The sequence below is a fragment of the Scardinius erythrophthalmus genome (assembly GCF_964197995.2).
Source record: "Scardinius erythrophthalmus genome assembly, chromosome: 21".
Lineage (NCBI taxonomy): Eukaryota > Metazoa > Chordata > Actinopteri > Cypriniformes > Leuciscidae > Scardinius > Scardinius erythrophthalmus.
In genome coordinates this window covers 19,668,739-19,691,767 of record NC_138241.1, presented here as the reverse complement: position 1 = coordinate 19,691,767, position 23,029 = coordinate 19,668,739, and the positions used below count along the sequence as shown (strand labels likewise).

Sequence of the window (23,029 nt, the reverse complement as noted above, 5' to 3'; positions counted from 1 at the left end):
TTTTAAGTCCTTGCCTACGAAATTCTCTATGAGGTTTGTTATTCTTTTATTTGATTTTTTTTAATTATGGTAATACTTTATTTTGATACTCCACGTTAGACATTAAACTAACTATAAGTAACTACAACTACATGTCAACAACTAGTCATTAGAGTATTTGTAGACTGTCTGCTTAATATCTGCTAACACTCTACACAGAAATTCTACTGACTATAAGTAACTTTGCAAGTACGTCAACTTATTCTACCGTAACACCTTAACAGTCTACAGATACTCTAATGAGAGTTAGTTGATATGTAGCTGCAAAGTTACTTAGTTGAATGTCTGAAGTGGACTATATCGCAATAAAGTGTTACCAAAACTATTTGATAGTTATAAAATAATTTATTTAAATAATATAAGAATTCATACAAAACATTCTTGAAAACAGGTTGTGGCCAATTTAACTGTAGTTGCTAAATCTGGCCATTAAGAGGTCCCAGAGGGCTGGGTTTTGTGAGTTTAACTGATTCACAGACTCAGTGAACCAGTGGAACACTATAACATTAAAATTGTAATATTTGTGATCAATATTATTTTTATAAATATTAATAAATTAGTATTATTTTATAGAGCATAAGAAGAAAAAATGAGAGTGAATAATACACTGAAGAAAAACATTTACTGATAAGCATTTAAAACACATGCACTATTGCCAGCTTTGTACATTTGTGTTGGTTTTTCTTTTCAGGACAAACACATCTCACACACGCTTCAGAGTTTTGCCAGCAGCTTTTCTCTAAGACATAAAAGCCCACTCTGGGGTGGGAGAGTTCTCATTACAGCTATGGCAAACAGAGATTTTTGTCAGACTGTGACACTGAAAAGAGAGCAGAGGTTTTAGACTGATGTGTTTATTTTCAGTGGGCTGTATTATGAGGGCAGTTTAGCGGAACAGCTGAAAATCCAATGTCTGGAAAAATTCAAAGGCAATCACACACATAATGTGTTCAGTAAAAACCCGTTATCACAGCTCATGGCAATTCTCTTCCTTTTTTCCTCTGGAGTATAATGGTGGGGGGTTGGCAGAGGAGAGAGACAGTTAGAGAGAGAACCAAAACCGGCAGAATAAAAGATGTATTAAAATGTGTAGAAAATTAGAAAGGAAGGCTGCTGAATTTAATGGTGGACCTGCTGTGGAAATAACACAGAGCACAGTGTGTTGTCCAACTTCCTTTTAAAGGAAACAGAGATACATCTAAGCAGTTTACAGCAGGACAGGTCCTTCCTTTTTATCAGTTGACATCTCTCTCGCTGTTGGATGGGTGTCAGACTTGCCAATAGCTTGTAATTATAGTGAAATTAAATAAGGTAATTTTAACTAATTTTTCCCTATTCTTCTAGATTTTATTTTTGACACATGCATTTTTAAATCCTTGCCTCCCTGCCCTTCACATTCTTAATTCATAAACTAGCAGATATAAACTATTGCTGGAGTGTCTTCCCAGGGATTTATTTATTTTTGCCAAATGGTTGCTTTGAAAATCCAGTGTCTGATTACGTAAATATTTCAGATTTTGTCCTTTTATGCAACATTGTCATGTCTAAATATACTAGATAAAATAATCAGATAAAATGTGGAAATCATATTACTTTTTGAGAACATGGGGTGAATTTCATTACTTTCGCTGCAAGATGTTGCCATTTTTTGCTATGCAACAAGACATCCAAATGTTTCTTCATATTTTATTTTTAATGAAATACCTTTAATGAAATTGCTATTTAAATTTGTGCATTTCTTGCAATTGTGTAAATTCTTCACAAGTGGCTATTTCTGCCATAGTTTAACCTATTTAAATTGCAACACATGCATATTCAAAAGGTAGTCTACTGCATAACCAGAATTACTTTGTTGATGGGCAATTCCACGCAAAAATGTCACATCCATAACGCCAACACAATGCCATGGTATTTAGTTGGCGTTATAGATGTGACAGTTTTGCGCGGGATTGCCCTGATAGACAAATTTTCATTATTAATTCTGTGATGTAGAGCTATCTATACGTACACACGTAACCGTTATGTCGTCTACTAGCGCCGCCCTTTAGGCCGCATTGCCCAACTGCAGCATCAGCAAAAGCGATGATGGATAACGGGTCCGTTGCTTTATCGCTACACAAACCCTATACCCACCCCTCAAGCACCTCTCCAACCGTTTTGATTTAGAGGTATGCGATAATAAAAACAGAAAAGGCTGTTTTTATTTAAATGTTTGCCATGTGGAAAAAAATCCCCGCCTTCTAAGCCCAAACACAAGCTGCTAACGCTAGCCGCGCTAACCAGTTAATAGCCGCTTCTCCTCGCCTCTCTTATTTATCTGCTGTGTTCGGAGGAAACCAAGACGATATTATAATGTAATATGATATAAGAGCTGTGTGTTTAGTTATTGTAATGGTCTATAAACCAGTTGTCAGGGCGATGTATGCCTCTTGTTGTCATAGCTGCAGTGTTAGCATGTGAACAGATCACAGGATACAAATCAACATGACTGCATTAAAAACCTAAATCTGAGGATTATAAGGATAAAAGCACATAATTCAGAGGATAAACGTCGCTGGTTTGATGCTGATTGACTCTGGATCACCTCCTGGCTATTTTGCTCGTGCAACATCAACAAACAGGTAAGTTAAACTGGGAATCAAGTGGGGAAAAAAATACACAGATGCTTTGAGCTTATTGTTAAGAAGAAAAGACACCACAGTTGAATATGGTAAAACATAATAATAACGATATCAACATAATTCCCCAGTTGATTACCTACACACTTATTTATATTTGAAGTTGAAATATTTAAATTCTAAATATGCTTTTTAATATTATGTTAAATGTTTAAATATGCAAATGATGCATTATTCAATTAAATATTCATGAATTTGCTATTGGAAAAGGCCAGGTTCAAAATTTCATGTTTTTAATTTCGTTGACATATTAGTTAAAGATGATACAGATGGGATTTTATATATCTCTTTTTATCACTTCATAAATGCTGTCAGCAGAAAAAAACACATTTTTAGGAGTTAAATGTTATATAAATCAGATGAACGATATATGAACAAACCCACCTGTAAAACCTTCAGAATACTGATGGTAATACAACTGAAATGTGTGGTGTATGTATTTCTGCTGAAGTGGAGATTTCTGGTTCAGTCCAGGAGAAAAAAATAATAATTTTATGTATTGTACATTAAGTCTACAGACTCAAGTAGATAAAGTGCAATAAAAGAAACATGTAAAAGTGTATTTTGTTTGTTTTCTTCCCACTAATCTCAAGACATATTCTGGAAGCAGAATAGCCCAAAATTACAATATTAATCAGTGCAAATCAAAAAACAATGGTTTTGCCTGCAGTGTCTTGCCTTATATATTAAGTTTAAGATTGAGTATTGCTTTTGTTTTCATAATAAACTGCTCTTTTCCATCTATATCCTATTCAAAATGAGTGTATATTGTAATATTGTGTGTTTCCACAGTGACTCACTGTCAGCGGGGCATGTGTGTATGTTCCAGAGCAGCTGGGGGGAGATGACCGAGTCTGTCCCTCCCGCGCTGCCTTCATCATGGGGCCTGATGTGCCCCTGCTCAACGACTACAAGCAGGAGTTCTTCTGGAAGCGTTTCCCTCAGACTATCTTAGGGGGGCCGAGGCTGAAACTCGGTTACTGCGCCCCACCATACATCTATGTGCACCAGCTGGTGTTATTCCTGACACCATGGCTGTTGGGAGGCATCGGGACCCTCCTGTACCAGCTGAGGGTGCTGGATGAAGCCTGTGCGGGCGTTGTTTCGGGTCTGTTCATGCTAGGTGTGGGTGCCACCCTTCAGGGACTGGCACGGTGTATGGAACGTAGGACCGGATTGGTACAACGGCTGCCTGCTGCCAGTAACATCCTTGCAGACGAGGAAGAGGTGGAGTTTACTCACTGCGTGGCCCCTGAGACGGTACGATTTGTAGTGCCTGGAAAGAGGTTTGTGGGTAATATAGTTTTGCACACCTTTCTTGCCGGCGCACTCTGTGGGTTGTCCACATGGTACCTGCTGCCGGACAGACTGAGCAGCCTGTATGGGCACCCGGGTGCGGGACTGGGAGCTGTCGTGCCTTTGTTTGCCCTGAGCTGGGTGACTGTTTGTATCGGGGAGTATTCGCTCATCGTCAACACGGCTACAGAAACAGCAACGTTTCAGCCGCAGGACACGTATGAGATCACGCCGCTCAACAGACCGCTGTACATACTCGCTTTCATCGCCGTGGACCTGGCTCTAAGGTACAAATCCAACAATTCACCACTACTCTCTGACAGCGTATAGGTCAATGATAAATAAGTCTGACCACGATAAAAAAATTTGTTTGAAACTTTTTTCTTTCTTTTTTTACACTACTGTTTAGAAGTTTGGGGTTAATAAGATTCATTTTTATTGTTTTTAAAAAAGAAATCTATTATGCTCACCAAGGCTGTAAAATGTAACTGGAATAATGTAAAGTATAATATATGCCTGTGATGGCAAAGCTGAATTTTCAGCATCATTACTCCAGTCTGCAGTGTCACATGATCCTTCAGAAATCATTCTAATATGCTGATTTGGTGCTCAAATTTTTGAAAACAATTGTGCTTCTTAACACTTTTGTGGAAACCAACCATTTTTTATTAATCAGGATTCTTTGATGAATAGAAAGAACAGTATTTATTTTAAAATGGAAATCTTTTGTAACATTATAAATGTCTTCACTGTCACTTTTGATTACTTAAATGCATCCTTGCTAAATAAAAGTATGCATTCCTTTAAAAATAGCCTTACTGTCCCCAACCTTTTGAGTGTATATCAAAAATGTTTTCCTAAGAAATAATTTACCAAACTACTTATGAAGGCTTTTTCCTTTATGATCTTTCTGCCCCCCACAAAATATTAAAGGGATCATGAACTGCATTTAAAAAAGATATATATTTATAATGTTTCCTGAGATGCACTTATTAATTATATAACACACTTTATATGATATTAAAAAATTATAATAAATAAAAGGCCATTGGAAGCTCTGTTTGAAGGGTCGTGTCTGCTGTGAGAGTTAAATGTAAACGGCCTTAAGCCTTAAGCCTTAAACGGAAATAAGTGTTACATTTGGAACACTCTCGAAATCTTTTACTTTCTTTTTTTTTACTATTACAGTTGTCGAGATTAACTAATCATGAAAAGTGTTTATTATTGCATTATATTTAGATCTACTGACGTGGCATGAAGGGTTGCAGCGATGAGCATTGTAGCCATTGACAGACATGTCTGTTGTCTATAGATGCAGCTTAATTTCTGCACTCTCACGAATGCTTTCATCATAACTAACAGCGCAAACACAATGTAAATGAGAGATTCATTGTGCATTGTAGACAGCATCATTGATTATAACGGGAGTTTTGGAGAGAGTCCAGAACTCATTCACTGATAAACTCCCCCTGTGTGATTATAAGGAAGGCTCCAGCTCCAGTGATTATAAAGGAAGGCTTCTTTGATTGCTCACTGTATATAATTTAATCACAATTTAAAAAACATGCTACTAAGAGAAACAATGTGAAGTTGACTGTTTAGTCACTGGCTTGATTTGCTGACGCATAAACAGCAACATACAATTTTGAGACAATGAACGTCTGACCGTACATAAATCATTACATATCAGATTACATATCAGATATCACTGATCACAGGTTGGGCATTATAATTGACGTGGTTACTCATATGTTGTGGCTTTAATGTTGTGTCCATATGATACAGTAAAAGTCTGTTTGCAAAGCTTGCGCTGAAATTGCAACTGATTTACCAAATTCTTAGTTCAAGAAATTCTTTGAATTCTTAGTTTATCAACCCTTTAAAATAAATATTCTGAAATTAAAAACCTGCTCATCATTGAAGATGTGTATGTCATTCATTGTATGTATGAATTACATTTTTTTGTTGTTTTTAAAAAATTAATAGATTACACAGAGAAAAAAGTCTGATTTTTTGTTTTTTTAGACTGTTATGATGCCACCTAAACTTATGAACACTGATAAACCTAATGTTTGAGTGTGAAAGTAAAGGGTCATCTCCCGGATCTCATTCTCTCTCTTCTCTCAGGTTTTCAGGTTCTGGTGTGATGGAATTGCAAGTAGCAGCTCAGGTGCTTCACGTGTTGTTTGTGGCTCTGCCGGTGCTTTGGGCTTTGGGAATGCTCTCTCCGCTGGACGCTCTTCTGCTGTGGGCCATGGAACAGACCTTGGTGCACGGCCTGGGTGGGTCAGCCATGTCCACCAACATCAGGTGAGCACTGAACCCTTCTCTCACTGGTTCCTTGTCTTACATTACTAAACTTTGAACCAACTTCACACTCAAAGAATCTTTAAATAACTCGGTTCGGATCAGGTTAAGATCAATCTTTTTAGAGCATACTGTACTTCTTTTTATACTGCTCCTTTGTGGGTTAATTTAAAAAAAGTATGCATATGTAAGCTTAAGGTTGCCTACAATGATTGTATGAGGATTATATTAAAGAAACCGAGGTGGAGCAGTGCAAGGGATCTATTTTGTATGTCAAGAGTAAAAACCTTTATGGCTTATTGCATCACATTGTGTTGATTCGTTTGATTATGATAAAACTGTGTAATCCAAATGGATGAAAATTTTATGTAATTCAAATACATAAATCTTACATTGAGCGCATGAAGTCTGGTCTACATTAGTGTGAAGAGCTACACACTTTGTTCAGACTCAAAATCTTTTGCTTTTCTTTTTTCCTTCAGGCTCTTGGTGATGTTTCTGTCATCCGTGTGTGTTGCCATCTGTACCTTCTTCATTCCCTCCTCATTGGGTGTGGTTCTGTTCACCGTCGCCATGGGCTACCTCCTCAGCCAGGACCTAACCCAGCTGCTGGTGCTCCTGAAGGGAACTTCTCCAACCTTGGGTCTGGGCTGGTGGGGGCTTCCTCTTTCCCTGCTGTTAATAATAGGAGCCTTGACTGAGGCTGGACTCCTTCATCAGCTGTATCTCATTGACCGAGGGAATCTAACGTTGGGTGTGAACTCTGTAGAGCATTGGGAGTCTTCTGTGGGGCCTCCAAGCCCACAAGATGTGATCGGCTGGCTCCTTATTGCTCTGTTTCTCATCACCCGTCTGCTGAGAGAGCTCCAGGGAGCTTGCGTGCTGGGAGGTGCCATGCTCAACCCTCTCTACCCCAAACGGGTCATGACTGCCCATGCTTTCAGGCGGAAGACTCGTGGTCTGCGTGTCGGAGGAATCATCCGGAGGATCTTATTGAACCTGGGTGAGGAGATATTTGCACTATACCAACCAAACAATCCTTTGTATCTGTCATATATGTGCTTTCTGTTTGCCAGTATGGTCTGTTGGAGTGAGATGTTGTCTTCGCAGTGATAACACATTAGAGCTGAGAGAATTGTGATCCTATTTTAAACAAAAAAAATGTGATTCTCATTTTATCCAGAATTGTGCAGCTCTAAAACACATAGGAATGCATGATATATTGATACAGTATCAGTTATCTTGTTAGAAGGTTTTTTTTTTTTTTTTTACATTTATTGCTATTTGTCAGTATTGAGTATGTAATGGTAAATATGTATTGTGTATTCACATTTTCCTTATTTTAAAATTTAAATGCCATTTGCTATGATCTAACACGTAAATCTTTAAAAAATAATTTAATAACACTGTTTAGCAAGTCTCAAAGTGTATTTTTTTATTGTACATTGTAATGTTGTGATGCTTAAATTAATTTTAGTAATAGTATACTACAAAATAGTATAGAATTCATTATATATATAATATGTATATAATGTATGTTTATATACACATTATATGTTTATCTGTATGTTTATCAGTATTGATCAGAACTTTTATATTGGTGCATCGATTCAGTTTAGTTTTTATTGCTCTGTTTTTCATTTATTTAGACAGAATAGTATAGAATTCATCAAATATATGACAAATTATAATTATACATAATTTATATATTTCTATTAATTGCTTGCTAACACATAATAATGCCTTTATTTGTGTATTTTGATGTTAATGTTCATATTTGACTTTACAGTGAGTCCATTGGCTATGATTGCTTTCTTGTCAGTGGATGAATCTCTAGAGAAGCTGCACACGGCCTCTCTCGCCATTGGCTTTACGCGGGCATTCAGAATGGTAAGAGAGTTTATCAGTAAACCATCTTAAAGCATTATGAGGACATGAACAGAACTATTTGCCCCTTAATCTTTGACCCCTGACTCACTGGGCTTTGTACGGTAGGTGTGGCAGAGCTCTGAGTCTGCTCTACTGCAAATGGTGCTGGTGGTGATCATCAGACTTGCAGGGGGGCACAGAGTCGCACGCTGGCATGAGTTGGGCACTACAGTGCAGCTGATTCTGGTGAGCCAAATGTAACTTGATGCCTTTACTGTAATTAAATTGAAGGGACGTTTGTGTAATAATCTTTTTCTTACAGGTCTCCTTGGTTGTGAATCGTGTGTCACAGTTTGTGTGTAAGCTGAGTTTCGCTCTTACGGTGTTGATTACATCCTGGACGGAGAGTAAACAGCGCCGTCAGTCAGCAGGCACTTTGCTGGCACTCAACGCTGCTCTGTGCCCTCTTCTGTTGGCTGTTGTGGCTCTCTCTGCCCTTCTGTCTGCCCCTCTGCTTCCTCTCTTCACACTACCTGTGTTCCTGGTGGGATTCCCCAGGCCGCTCCGCTCGTGGCCAGGCACCCCAGGCACCGCCTGCCCTTGCCCAGATTCTGTTTATTACCAACAGCTCTGCAAAAGACTGGCATCGGCTCTCAGACCTGCACTCGCTAATGGCGCATTTGGTGAGTGACACCCGCTGAAAAACACGAGTATCCTGATCTCTATCATGTTGTAAAGATCAAAGTGCAGTCAAAAGTGACAGTTAATACATATTACATTGCTACAATGCAAAAAAAAATTCCTAAATACAAAAAACAAAAAGATTGTTTCCACAAAAATATTGTGCAGCACAACTGTTTTCAACTTTGATAATAATAATAAAAAAAAAGAAAGAAAAGTGCACTAAGTCAGAACATTAGAATGATTTCTGAAGGATCATGTGACACTGAAGACTGGAGTAATGATGCTGAAAATTCAGCTTTACCATCACAGGAATATATATATATATATATATATATAAGAAAACAGCTGTTTCAAATTGTAATATTATTTCACAATATTACGGTTTTCACAGTATTGTTGATCAAATAAATACAACCTTAGTGAGCATAAGAGACTTCTTTCAGAAAAATTTAAAAAAATATTTCTGACCCCAATCTTTTAAAACGGTAGTGTAAATGTAAATATTTTCTGTGAAAAAGACCCCTAATTACATCAACTAAAACATTATTGTAGCAGATGAGCAAGTCACTGAATAATCATTTAAAAAAAATGGATTTGGAAGTTGATAGCCTATATTGTTTGTTTTTATTATTGCTTATTATTACATTTTAAGGAACCTGATTAAATATTGTTAAAGCAATTTTTATTGAAATTGCAGCCCTAATATTCATGCATCTGGTTGCAGGTTCCTGTACTCCGGGATCCCATTACCTCGGTCGCTTTCAGGGTCGACTTCTGTGGATCTCTGTTCTAGAGAGAGGCTACGGCTATTGCACTGTCAACATTAAGGTATACCTGCTTTCTTGCCTTTGCTCTGAAACAAATTCAATGCTTTATTTGGAGGTCTACATAACACAAGTTTATGAATTCTCTTCACAGGGACTGGAACTACAGGAAACATCATGCCACACAGTGGAGGCTCGACGTGTGGATGAGGTTTTTGAAGGAGCGTTCGATCACGTGGAGCGGCCCGGCCAGTGTTTCCGACTATTGAACCCTCACTGGGGTAATGCTCTGACCCCTTGCTCTATGTTGCCCGTCAGGGTTTACTCTGACGCCCAGAACGTTCTAACAGGAATCATTGACTCGCCTGACCACCTGCGTCAGCTCAACTCTGACTTCCTTAAAACGCTTGTCTGGATTTTATTGCGTTACTGTGTACAGGAATTGACACATGGTGCTCCGCAAACAAAAGGTCAGTCTCTACAGACCTCTGGACGCAAATCGCAAAGCTCCCAGCATGCCGTGCCCTCTGAGCCAGATCCGGCTGTGGTCACAGTTGCCATGGGGTCTCAAGTACGCCCTGAATCCTCCTCATCCTGTCACTTGAGGGGGCAAGACAGCTCCAGCCTCTCATCCTTTGCTGAATGGTCGGATGAGGACGATCTCTTCGGTCCCGTCACCATGCGGCGACCGATGAGAATGATGGTACGGACAGACGAAGGGCAGACCGAGTTAGGGTTGGGAGTGTCTCTTCCAGGTTCTGTTGAAATCCACAGCCTGTATGAGAGCATGGCCCTTTCTTCTCTCCCTACCCTTAGACCTCTGGGTCTGGGTTTGGGACTCGGCCTGCCCATCGTAGATAAAGGGAAAGATAAAATCCCTGCACGCACTTCGACCACCGTCCCGAGTAACTCCCAGCCTCTCCACTTCACTAGCCCTCACTCAGAGCTCTTCTCTCTGCCCTCAGAGTGGCGGACCGCCCAGTTGGCTTCCTCCAAACTCCAGGTACTGCGACCCTGCTTCCCAGAGGCCTGGTTCTGCTTCTGTTTGTCCCAGCTGGTGGTGGAGAGCTTTGGGGAGGGAGAGTTTGAGCAGGTGACACTGGGTTTGCAGGAGGACCGTGCCCTGCGGGAGCTTTACACCCAGGTGGTGCTATCATGCTGTGTGGCGCTAGGGGCAGATGCTCAGATGTTCAGCCCCAATCTGCTGTTTAGGCTGTACTGCGGGGACGGCCCCTGGACCGAGGGACTTGAGTGGCTCCGAGCCAATAAAGAGCTGCATCAGCTCACGCTCAGGGCTTTCAGGTAACAGACAAGCAAGATTCAGTTCACATTTTACATCAGAAAGGGGCCTTTTATCAGCTGCATTTCCTAAAACGTGACCGCTGTTGATTCATTCTGTGTGCAGGTACAGTGTAAAACTGTTGGTAGACCAGGCATCTCTTGGTCCGGTAGAGAGTCTGGATGAGCTCTACACAACTTTACAGGATTACCATAACAACTGGTTCATCGGCCTGGTAACAGACCACAGTTGGCAAGACAGTGTTGTACAGGAGAAGCCCTTCCTATTCTCTCTCGGACACGACCTCACCATGGTAAGCACCATATTTACTGGAATGTAACCATGGCTACCAAACATTAACTGTTAGACTGTGTCATAACCTGGTGTGATGCAATAAAAAAAATCTCTTCTGAGTAAATTAGTCATGTGTTTGTCAGAGCGTTTTGACGCTCTGTTGCTTCTTACTACTGTGAAATTGTGCTTGCTAGGCCTGGCCTGGTGTGTTGGAATTCTGCTGAGTACAGACAAATTACTTATCGCGTCTGGTTAGGAGGACACAGTGTTATATTGATACTATATTGAACAATATATTTGTACAATATTACATATTTTGTTTATTTACCAGTATCAGTCAATATTGGATATTTAATTGTACATTACTTTTCCTATTTTTTTCATTCAGATAATCTTTGCTGTCATCTAAATCACATAGTTTAATTTGATTAATTTAATTATGATAGAATTAGATTAATTTATAATTTTAAATATAATTTAATAATTCTGTTGAGTGTAATCTTGAAGTAAATCTCAAAATTAATAAAAGAAAATTCATACCATACATTTGTAATGTTGTGCTGCTTTAATAAATATATTTAGCATTTAAAACAAGTGATTTTAGTTAAAAAAAATTAGACAGAATGTTGTATCATTTATTAGTCATAACATGAAAATAAATGTCAGCGTATCGGTATTGACTAGAAGTTTAATATTAGTCTCACCCTGCTCTTTATACAGGGTTCCCACGGGTCCTTGAAATCCTTGAAAGTTTGTGAATCTGAAAAAATGTTTTCAAGGCCCTGGAAAGTTTTTGAAAATAAACAAAATAGAGACAGGTCCTTGAAAGTGCTTGAATTTATTTTGTGCAATAAGTTTTCTGGAAAAAAATTCCATATTCACTCCGGTCCCCTAATGTGTTATTTCGCCAAAACTTCATGGCCTATGCATACTAGCTTGCTAGATTTACACTAGTTAAGCGCATTTACGCGTTACGTTCAGGGTTTTTCCTGCATAGAGAATTATGAGGTGGCTGCCTCCGTCAATTAAACATTAATTAATATAGGCCTACTGATGGTAACAAAGTTGCGCTGTTGAGACTCGCGCAGTTATTTATAACATATTATAGTTAAGAAACAATATATAGCCTAGGCTACACACGATCAGAGTGATGTTTTCCTGAATGCCATCAAGATTGAAACCGAGACTGATTTCATAACAGTTCAAGAAACAAATAGTTAAAATTAAGTCACTTACATTTGAGACGCAATGACTGTTTTTGTTCTGTTTCAGCAGCGAAAATAGTCCCAAACAAAGATCACAGCAGAACCACCGCGAATCTCACAGCAACGAACACTTGTAGCATTACTGAATGATTCAGCGTTTTGAACGAATCGGTTGAGTCAAAGATTCAATTACCCATTCATAAACTGCCTCATTCTGAATGAATCAGCCGTTTGAACGAATCGTTTGAATGAATGACTCAATGACTCGCTCATTAAGACGGTCGCCTGCCGCCTCCTACTGGCGGTTTAGTTTCATAAAGTATCATTCCTTTTAACATTCCTTATTTGTATATTTAAAAATATTTAAAATAATCCAATTTAATACAGTTATACTTTTTCATTGTAAATTATTTAATTGGATTGGTAACAGCCTAGTGTCTTATTATTTTAATTGAATATATTGATCAAATTTAAGAATTTGAAATGAAAGATGGAGCATACATTTAATAAAATTAGGGGAAAATGCCCTTTATAAAGGTACAAAACATTTGTGTTTTCAAACAGCGATGTAATAAAACATTGACAATTTAAGCTTGAAGGGAGTAAAGGTTTAGGCTATTAAGGAAATGTAATTTTGCCAAAAGAAGAACTTTTATTTTAAATAAATGTTCATTTTAAATCAGCCTACTTCAGAGTGATATGTTAACATATTATCATGCTTAACACTAAAGGTGATGATACACAGGGCAAGTTTTTGAGCAATGTTGCCATCAACGGGCAACCAGATGAGACAAAGGGCCCACGACCAATCTAAATGATCCAGATAGAAATGTATTGCCCATTTTCAATGGCAACGTTCCCAAGAAACAATCGCTCTGCAAGATTGCCCAACAACATTGCTCAAAAAGTTTCCCTGTGTATCATCACCTTAAGAATTTGAATAATTGTAATGTGATCAGATGCAGATATCTAAATCTGAGTATATTGGTGGTTTGCGGGTGTATTATTTATTTTTAACAGTGGATTTGGGTGACTCAAAGTGTACCAGATTAATGAATTTATCTTTAAAATTTACAAAATTTTCTTACGGGGGGGCATGCCCCCGGACCCCCCTAGAGGTACCAAGCACCACACACAAAAATACTGTGGAAAAAACATTAGGCTATATGAAGATCTACAAAAAATTTTTATTATCTTATTATTAAAGTACATTATTAGGATTTTACCACCTCCGCCTCATTTTGAGTCAGGAAAAACCCTGGTTACGATAAGTGTACGTTGTACGTCACCATGACGTTCACACGTGCGTGAAACTACGATGGCACCTCAACGTTTGTTGTTGGACACAACAAATGTGTCCCCACATTAAGTCCTTGAATTTGAGGGTATTGGACCTGGAAAGTCCTTGAAAGGTCCTTGAATTTGAAGTTAACCAAGGTGTGGGAACCCTGTTTATACATGGTAATTTTCTACAAATTTAATTTCTAAAAAAGTTTCCATATGATCATTTACAGATGTGGTATACATTTTCTGTTTTTTTCACAGGGGGCGTATACCAGCCGTGTGTTGTCTTTGCAGGAGAATCTGGTCCAGGTGGGAGTTTTGAATGAGGAGGGTGTGAGGGGCCAGTGGGCCAACCTGTCATGGGAGCTACTGTATGCCACGAATGACGACGAGGAGCGCTACAGCATTCAGGCCCATCCTGTGATGCTGAGGAACCTGACCGTTCAAGCAGCTGACCCACCTCTGGGATACCCTATCTACTCATCTCCGCCCATCCACTTACGCTGCTTATGATCACTACCTGCCCCACCTTTCATTTGTGCCAGCACACACACACTGATGCCACTTTCACATAAATTTCATAAAGTCTGCACACAGTGAGTTATTTTATTGAACGTATGAAGCATTTAAAATTGCTACTGTTGTAGTGACATTTGGCTTCTGAAAGAAATGCATGAATTGGTGAACGTCAGCAGAATGAAGTAAATGGGATCTGTTTGACGATCAGCAAAATCCTCTCCACACATAATAAAACTGTAAACTCATTCAGACAGAGCCCAGATTTATTATTTTCTCTGGGAAGTGTACTCTATTTTATCAACAATGGACCTCTGGATGTCCTTGACTGAATCTCACCTCACGCTGAGCTTCCATTTCACTTTTTTCCCCCCATTTTATTTTTTATTTTTCCGCTTTCTTGTTAAGCATCCTTCAAGAGCCTCGAAAAAAGAAAGAAGAGAAACAGGAAAACCGTTGCCCTTTTAAATAGCCTGTTTGTCAAATCTCAAGGATGTGCCTTGGTCACTATTTTCAGTGGTTATGAATGTTTTTTTTTTTTTTTTATGTGACCACCTTGTGTTATAAATATCAAGGTAAATTGGTTCTTGCACCTTTGTTCATCCTACTTGGGCTCAGTCTTTGTATGGTTGTGTAATTGAATGTATAGAAAAAAATACAGATGTTTTATATAAATCATTTACTTTTTCATTTATCAGTTTTGTTCACACAAACTTGAAATGATACAATATTAATTCCTATTTATAACATTTTAATACAGAAAACAAAAAGAATACATAAATCAGCTTTTTATTTGAATAAAGTGCCATTAGTCTTTATTTATACAGCAAGCAAAATGTAAGGTGTTTTCATATTTAATGACATACTGAAATAGTCTGACACAAATCCCTGATTCTTGAAATGAGATTTTCAAGTTGTCTTGACCTTTGGCTTGCTGAAGTATGCGGCATCTGCATCCTAGGAAAGAGAAGATGATTCCCAAAAGATATTATTGTAATTGTAGTAATTAAACCAGTTCAGGGATCTGTTTCCAGCAAGCTCCCAGTACTCACCAGCCCGGCTTTGAAGTTCTGCACACGTTTTCTGCCTAGAAGTTTAGTTGTGTACCAGGCCAGAGTGGGAGTGTACTGCCACAAATAGCAGAAGAGTAGAAAGGGCTGCTCAGCAATCCACATCTCTTTCACATGGTTGGCCAGACCGACCAGAGTGAGGTGAACACAGCGCTCTGTAGACATCTTATGTGTCTGATCACCAGCTGTTGCCACAGGCTACAGACAAAAACAAGTAGCCTACTTTTTAGTTCAGCAAATGCAAAACACACTAGGTATTAGGTTTGCTACGATAGTCGGTGTTACACGGTGTTCAGTCGCAACACCGGTTTCATCACTTGCCCACCGCGTTTTTTTCGTTTTTTTTTTTTTCAGTTTAAAGCGTTAGAAATATTTAACGCAGTATCCGTTTTTTTCTGTCACCCGTTGACAAGCCTTATATGATCACGCTCTTATTAATGCAAATACTTTTAAACCATTCAAGCGCGACAAGACATAAAGAGACTGCGCTGTCTGTCAGTGTCCTGCCTACATGTGACACACACACACGCGTAAGTATCGAGTTCTCTTTCGGGCTTGAATGAACCATAACACACACAAATTATGCCAAAATGTACGTTTTGTCGAGTGTCCTCATAAGAACAGTCTTAAATGAGCAAAATAAAAGTCTTAAACGTAAAGATTTGTGAGAAAATGGGACGCGTGTCAGATCCACATCATTTGCAGCTGGTCTTAAAGTCCCCATGAAATCAAAATTGACCCTATTTACTTTGTTAGCGCATATTACTAGTCTTGTGGTGAACAATTAATCCGTGCAAGAAAATATTTAAAAAAAAATTTTTTTACCATGGTAATCTTTAATCAAAATCTGAAAATGCCCCTCCCCTCTGCATTGGAGGACCTTCTCTGATGACGTAGGTTTGAGGAATAGGTTTGGGCAACGCTTAACCACTCCCCTCAAACCGTTAGTCTGTTATGAGCAGAGATGGAGAGGAGCGCTAGAGTAAAACCCTGCCCTCTGTTCAATATTCCTTTTCACTGGGAAATACGTCATAACACTGGAGAAAAGTCGTTTGCAACTTCCGGTTCACGGGGACTTTAAGTGTCACAAAGGTAGAGTGGGGGTTCAGTCTTCAGCTGGCTGGCAGGAGCCGCCACTGCAAGTCACGTGACCTGCCAGTGGCGGCTCCTGCCAGCCACCTGAAGATTGAACCGTCACCTATGTGGCGTTTCCTGATGGATCGAGGTTGTTCCTTAACTTCATTTTATACGTGCAATTCACACGAGCTCTAAGCGCATGCGAGACTGCTGCGAGTATGCTCTTAGAGCTGTTAATGTCGTGAAAAATACATAGCGCGCTGACAGACAGGACCAAGCAGGTAACATTTGATATGAAACAAAGTCTCAACTTTCAAATTTGGTCAGTCAAAGAAAATTAAACCATAAATAGACCTACTGTTTTGTGGCTCTTTAATGTGTCGTGACAGATTGCCTCAGTTAAAGCTGCTCGTGAACCGATCATCTCTTCCCTAGTTAATTTATAGCATCAAATAAACATGAATGAACATCAGAAGGACTATGTTTTAACCGCGGAAAGACGCCAGTACACACTTACTCAAATTCAAATCCACCGACGTTAATCTTCTAACTCTCCTGACTGCTTTGTCGGACAAAAATGGCGGATTATGACTGGTCAGATCACCTGTCAATCAAACTCCGCTAATTTAAAAGTAAAAGTAAAATGCAAACTGCCGCACCAGATTTTTATAGGCTAAGAGCGATGTAAAAAAAAAAAAAAAAAAAAAAAAAAAAAAGTCGATTAACTGGTGGGAGAATTTTATCACCGTTACATCTCTACAACATCATGTTTTTATTAAATTTTTATTTCAGTTTTAGTTTTATTTCAGTAAGCAACCAAGGCAACATTTTTTTTTTTTTTTTAGATTTATTTCACTTAACAAAAAACAACACCACTTGTGCAGTTACCTTGCCTAGCTCCTCTGTGATTGCGTTCTGAACGATGCTTGATACTACAGGTCCGGGGCAGATGGTACTGATCGTGATGTTTGGAGAATCAGCGAGTTCTGTTCTCAGAGAGTTAAAGAAACCCTGCAGAAACACAACAAATCAGGAGCTTTTTCTATATTTTATGACCATTTTTCTTTACCAGACAATGTTGCATAAGGGTAGGCAGATTCTCTGGGAATTCTGTCTACTCTTTGCTCTCACCTGCACCGCATGCTTGCTGGCAGCATACCCCGTTGCCAGGGGCACCCCTACAAAGCCTGCAACGCTGCTGACGGTTGCTATGATACCACTACCACGGCGGATCATGTGGGGCAGCACCTGCTTAGTGATAGATACGGTGCCAAGGTAGTTGAGCTCCATAAGTGCCTGGTACACATCCACATCAGCCTCTATGCACAGCGAACGCTGGGTCCGGCCTCCGTTATTTATCAACACGTCTATCTGAAATGCAGATACAGACATGCAAACATTTAGGTGGGGATATTCCTACTTAATATCACTGACCATTAAGGCATTTTATTGCTTGATGCTCATATAAGGTAGAGTATAAAGAACTAAAATTCATGAGGATAAATGATGCCATGCTATGCAATTATTTACAGTACTCTTTGCAAGTTTTAATGTCATGTAATGTAGGAACATTAGCTAACCGATGTATTTTATTAGCTTAAAAAGTTAATGTTGATCATTAAGTGTGTACATCTCCCGGGGTGCTTTTATATTAAAGCTGCAGTCGGCAAGTCTGGCAGATTGGGTCAACTTAGCCAAAATTTTGAATGTTTACAACTCTCATGCCCCTCCCCCACTACCAGCGAACACCCTCCCATCGAGGTCGTGCTCGTCAGTGCGTGTACACCAGATTTTCTGTGAACGCGTCCATCTCTTCAGCATCGATCAACACCATGGACTCGGAGGTAGGCTGCCCTGGCTAATCTATCCATAGATAGCAATAACCGAGGAATTGGAAACTTGTTAGTAGATTTTCTCTCCGCCATCACGCTTCGTGCAATCTTCAGGCGAACTTCAGGCGTGTCGTGTGCATGTGATATTGTAACGTGCTCGAGGGAGGAAGGATCTGTGGCGTGTGCACGACCTGTGATTGACAGTCAGATCTCACACCCCCCTGCGCTGATTGGACTCAATGATCCGGGAGCGGTGGATTTTTGCAAAACAAATAACACGCTCCAGGTGGAGTTAGAAGCTCTGTTTTTTTTCTAAAACCACCTTTTTTACGTTGTTCTGTCGGATTATAGTGTCGATTTCACTGAATATGATCAAAAAATTGTTGCAGACATGCAACAATATTTTCACAATTTCAAATTTTCCAAGTTGCACGTCTCATTTCAAGTCATGTTCTATTGAGGTTTTTTTTAAATCTTTTAGATGCCACGGACCCCCAGATATGATCATCCCTGTGTGAGAGACTCCATCCTAAAATTTATAAGGCATCTGTCTTTTATAAACACCCAATTTATACACAGAAACATTTATATAACGGTATTAATCTAAAATTAGTTTCAGTTAAATTATTGTATTATACTCACTGTAGTAATGTGTTGTTATATGTATGTATTATTTATTTTTTGTTTAAATGTAATCAAAATGTTATTTAATTTAAAGGAGAACTCCGGTCAATTTTAACATTGAGCTCATTTTTTTTTGTACATTTGGAGTGCTGTCAATACAGAGAACAATGACAAAAATCGGTGTTGCCTACACCGAGTTATTCTATTTTTAAAATCTGCACCCTGTTGACTTCAATGGGGCAAGTACTAAACCTGCTTTTAGGCTCATAACATCCTTGATGTGTCATTACAAGTGCACAGAAAATGTGAGTGATTCCTTCTGAGTGAACACGAGTGAATCTGACTGCAGTAGATGTGAAAGATATGTATAAAAATGATGTTATTTAAGCCAGCGCAAATACCTGTGTTTAAATCCTGTTTTTGGCTGAAGTCCAAAGTAGTCGATTGCCGAGTTCACGCGCATAGACTTCAGCCGAAAACAGGATGTAAACACAGGTATTTGCGCTGGCTTAAATAACATCATTTTTATACATATCTTTTACATCTACTGCAGTCAGATTCACTCGTGATCACTCTGAAGGAATCACTCACATTTTCTGTGCACTTGTAATGACACATCAAGGATGTTAAGAGGCTAAAAGCAGGTTTAGTACTTGCCCCATTGAAGTCAACAGGGTGCAAATTTTAAAAATAGAATAACTCGGTGTAGGCAACACCGATTTTTGTCATTGTTCTCTGTATTGACAGCACTCCAAATGTACAAAAAAATGAGCTCAATGTTAAAATTTACCGGAGTTCTCCTTTAATCTAATTTAATAGATTAACAACAACAAAATTATTTTAATCACATTTTTATTTATTTAGATCGAATTTATTGCTTTACTAATTTATTTTAATCTTTAATTTTAAGATTTAAATGATTATTATTATTTATTTTATTTTACAGTTTTTCTCTAGAATTTTCCACGGACCCCCTTTCACTCCCTTGTGGGCCCCTGGGGGTCCCCGGACCCCAGTTTGAAAACCCCTGTACTATTGTATTGTTCCAATTATGAATGTAGCCAGTGCATCATTAATATTCCTAAATATGATCTAATATTATGGTTATTTAATATTTAATATTATAGTTAGTTAATAGTTCATATTCTTTAGGTAGGAAAATGCAATCAAACTCAATATTATGAAAATGTCAAAATTAACACTATTTCGGTGTCAGTACCATAACTGAATAATAAATTCAGAAGAAAAAAATCAAATAAAAACACTACAAAGATTGAATAAGAAAAACAGATGGCATTTACATCACCAAAGTGCTTCTGAACTGCAGCAGTTTTTTCTTGATGTGATGCACGGTCCAACAAATCGAGTGGAAGAACAAGAATATCGCCATCCTTTAGAGAGGAGCGCTCTAACAAGAAAATAAATTCCTGGTCAGTAGGTCACGTTGTGAATGCTTTTAGTACAAAACTGTTGTAAAATATTGCCAGCAAAGATACACATTCAGGGCTCTACACTCAACAGCTCTGAATGACGGACATGAATTGTAGTGTACTTAACTGACCTGCGAGGGTTTTTTTGTGTTTTGTGTCTCAAACGTTTCTTGGGACTGTTCATACCTAAGCAAATGCGCTTCACCCTCTCCAGCTCATTCTCCCTGCGGGCAGACAGCACCAGCCGAGCACCGAGCGCAGCGAGCTGAAGGGATAACTCCTCCCCGATGCCACTGGAGGCTCCGGTAATCCACACCACTTTGCCTCGAAACTTTGACCCTATGAAATGAAAACAAACAACAATGTATCTATAGACATTTAAAAAACGTAATAATTATATAATAATTAAGTAATTAAAAACAGTGAATAAAGCTGGTATAGTAATGGAAGGAATGCGAGAACAGAGTGGTATACTTATTTAGTAAATGGGACTGTCTTAGAAAAAGTTGCTTTTTCGTGTTTTTTTAGGGTGAAAAACATTTTTGTAAGGGTTTAAACATTATATTGGATAAATGTTTAAACAGGTTTTTTTTTTTAATCGCTAGTCATCAGTCTTTAGGGACTAAACTGTGAATCATTCATCATCATTACTTTGGCATAAAATGCATTCAATAACTACTTTCAAATGACATGAATTCTTTTCTCACACAAACACCAACACATCTCGATGTACTTACAATTTGCACATTACATACTCTTTTCAAAACTGTTAAACAAATAAGGAATAAGACAGCGGTTTGCTACATTTTGAAATACCATATTGTCTAAAAAATGAAATGCTATATCAAAACATTTAAATTTAGTTGAACACCGCAGGTGTTAGTCTTTCAATTTGATTACCATATATACAAAAGGGGAATTACATTTGTATTGAAATGTGTTTGGTGGTTTTATTGCATTTTGATTGTGAAATTAACTGTTGTGTCAAGATGAAAGTTGGTAAGGAGAACTGTGTAAAGAGTTTTGAAAAAGTGATCTAAGTATTGAGAATTTTTTCCTAGCAATTGCCAATTGTAAAAAGAAAACTGTAATAAAATGCATTGCACAATATCAAGCTCAATTAATACATAGGTTCTCATTAACTTGGGTGATAGTTCTATACAATTATATTAAAAACAGGCCTGTGTAGCATCATACAGGCCTGTTTTTAATATCATTGTATAGAACTATCACCCAAGTTAATGAGAACCTATGTATTAATTGAGCTTGATATTGTGCAATGATATTGTGCAAACAAAGTGCTTAGAATGAGAATTGCTAATGCAGTTATCCACTTTTCAGTTATCAACTTATGCACATTGTAATGTAGATTATATATTAGTGCTGTCAAATCAAAATCGTGATTAATCGCATCAAACATAAAAGTTTGCGTTCATATAACACGTGTGCATATATATGCATACATGTATATATGTTTATGTGTGTGTGTGTGTGGTTCAGACAAAATGTCATTTTTTGGTCCACATGAGGAAAACTGCTTATAATTCATAAGTGATGTTTTTGAAAATGTAAAAATGCAGAAAGGTTTCTGTGATGGGTAGGGTTAGTGTAAGGGGACAGAATATACAGTTTGTACAGTATACAAATCATTGTGTCTATGTAAACAACAGTGTGTGTGTGTGTGTGTGTGTGTGTGTGTGTGTGTGTGTGTGTGTGTGTGTGTGTGTGTGTGTGTGTGTGTGTGTGTGTGTGAGCCAGCGGTCCCCACCAGGAAAATGGATTAATAAAGATACTAAATGATTTTTTGGGGGAAAATGTAAAATGTTTTCTGTGATGGGTAGGTTTAGGGGTAGGGTTATGGAATAGAAAATACAGTTTGTACAGTATAAAAACATTTACGCATATGGAGAGTCTCCACTTAGCGATACCGTGTGTGTGTATGTGTTAGGTAAAAGTTGTCATCAGACTTTCGTTAACACTTTTTAAAAGTTAATACTTTGCTATTACTGTACTTGTCACATATTTCGACAGTGACATCCACACACCCACACAATGTGCAGCAATGTTGCAGCAATGTGTCACGACACTCATTTGACTTTTTTGCTTTAGTTTATAGCATTAATTGATCGATCTACACAGTAGCCTAGTGCATTTACCCTGAAAATGTATTTCAATGTATTTCAACATTTTTTATTTTTTTTTTACACATTTTTAAGGGAGGTTCATCATATATTACCTGGCGTGCTGCCGAACCTCTCCGCCCATAATAAAGTCAGATCAGCGTCGGCGAAGATAAAGCGTATAAACTGCGTTAGTAAATAAACTGCGATCCCAGCGAGAAGCACACAAAGCCAGCATATATCCATGATTTCTGCACAAGAACCGATAAACTTGACGAAATCCAGCTATCTCACAGAGTAGTGTCTGACTGAATGCACTAACTGCGCATGCTAAGCGCAACCGTGTGTGTTACGACATAAGTTAACAGATTCGTTCGAAGTTCGAATCAACACTGCAGAATGTCTACGGGCTCTGTCCATAGACAGTATAAGAAGGCTCTGTCAGTGCTCACGAGCACCACGACCCGGCAGAACCTATACGATTCAAAGCCTTCCGGGTTAATCTTCTTAATGGACCATATTTAAACAGCTCCACCTTAATTTTAAAAGTTGCCTGTCTGTCTGTCAATGTCATGCAAATGCTTATGTCGAAATGGACGATAGATAGATAGATAGATAGATAGATAGATAGATAGATAGATAGATAGATAGATAGATAGAT

At 38.4% G+C, this 23,029-nt stretch overlaps 2 protein-coding genes across 2 annotated transcripts; one reads left to right on the top strand and one right to left on the bottom strand.

The window, feature by feature from the left end:
• The first annotated feature begins 2,041 nt into the window (after positions 1-2,041).
• Positions 2,042-15,037, top strand: pcnx4 (pecanex 4). The gene is made up of 11 exons (XM_081350817.1): positions 2,042-2,660; positions 3,510-4,300; positions 6,141-6,323; positions 6,803-7,323; positions 8,110-8,210; positions 8,316-8,435; positions 8,512-8,872; positions 9,598-9,701; positions 9,792-10,939; positions 11,043-11,229; positions 13,961-15,037. Exons 2-11 carry the CDS (start codon positions 3,597-3,599, stop codon positions 14,210-14,212), a joined length of 3,681 nt encoding a protein of 1,226 aa, XP_081206943.1. The 5' UTR covers positions 2,042-2,660; positions 3,510-3,596; the 3' UTR covers positions 14,213-15,037.
• Positions 14,763-22,862, bottom strand: dhrs7 (dehydrogenase/reductase (SDR family) member 7). The gene is made up of 7 exons (XM_081350818.1): positions 22,485-22,862; positions 20,435-20,587; positions 20,120-20,226; positions 17,494-17,733; positions 17,251-17,373; positions 15,268-15,483; positions 14,763-15,172 (listed from the first exon to the last, which is right to left on the bottom strand). Exons 1-7 carry the CDS (start codon positions 22,612-22,614, stop codon positions 15,125-15,127), a joined length of 1,017 nt encoding a protein of 338 aa, XP_081206944.1. The 5' UTR covers positions 22,615-22,862; the 3' UTR covers positions 14,763-15,124.
• Between the last annotated feature and the right edge of the window lie 167 nt (positions 22,863-23,029).

Excerpts from the sequence above, each read along its gene's own strand:
- dhrs7 (XM_081350818.1), bottom strand. The coding sequence starts at position 22,614 with ATGGATATATGCTGGCTTTGTGTGCTTCTCGCTGGGATCGCAGTTTAT. Across the intron at positions 20,588-22,484 it reads GAGGTTCGGCAGCACGCCAG|GGTCAAAGTTTCGAGGCAAA; the intron begins GTAATATATGAT and ends TTCATTTCATAG. Across the intron at positions 15,173-15,267 it reads AGAACTTCAAAGCCGGGCTG|GATGCAGATGCCGCATACTT; the intron begins GTGAGTACTGGG and ends TCTCTTTCCTAG.
- pcnx4 (XM_081350817.1), top strand. The coding sequence starts at position 3,597 with ATGGGGCCTGATGTGCCCCTGCTCAACGACTACAAGCAGGAGTTCTTC. Across the intron at positions 6,324-6,802 it reads GCCATGTCCACCAACATCAG|GCTCTTGGTGATGTTTCTGT; the intron begins GTGAGCACTGAA and ends TTTTTCCTTCAG. Across the intron at positions 8,436-8,511 it reads CTACAGTGCAGCTGATTCTG|GTCTCCTTGGTTGTGAATCG; the intron begins GTGAGCCAAATG and ends TTTTTCTTACAG.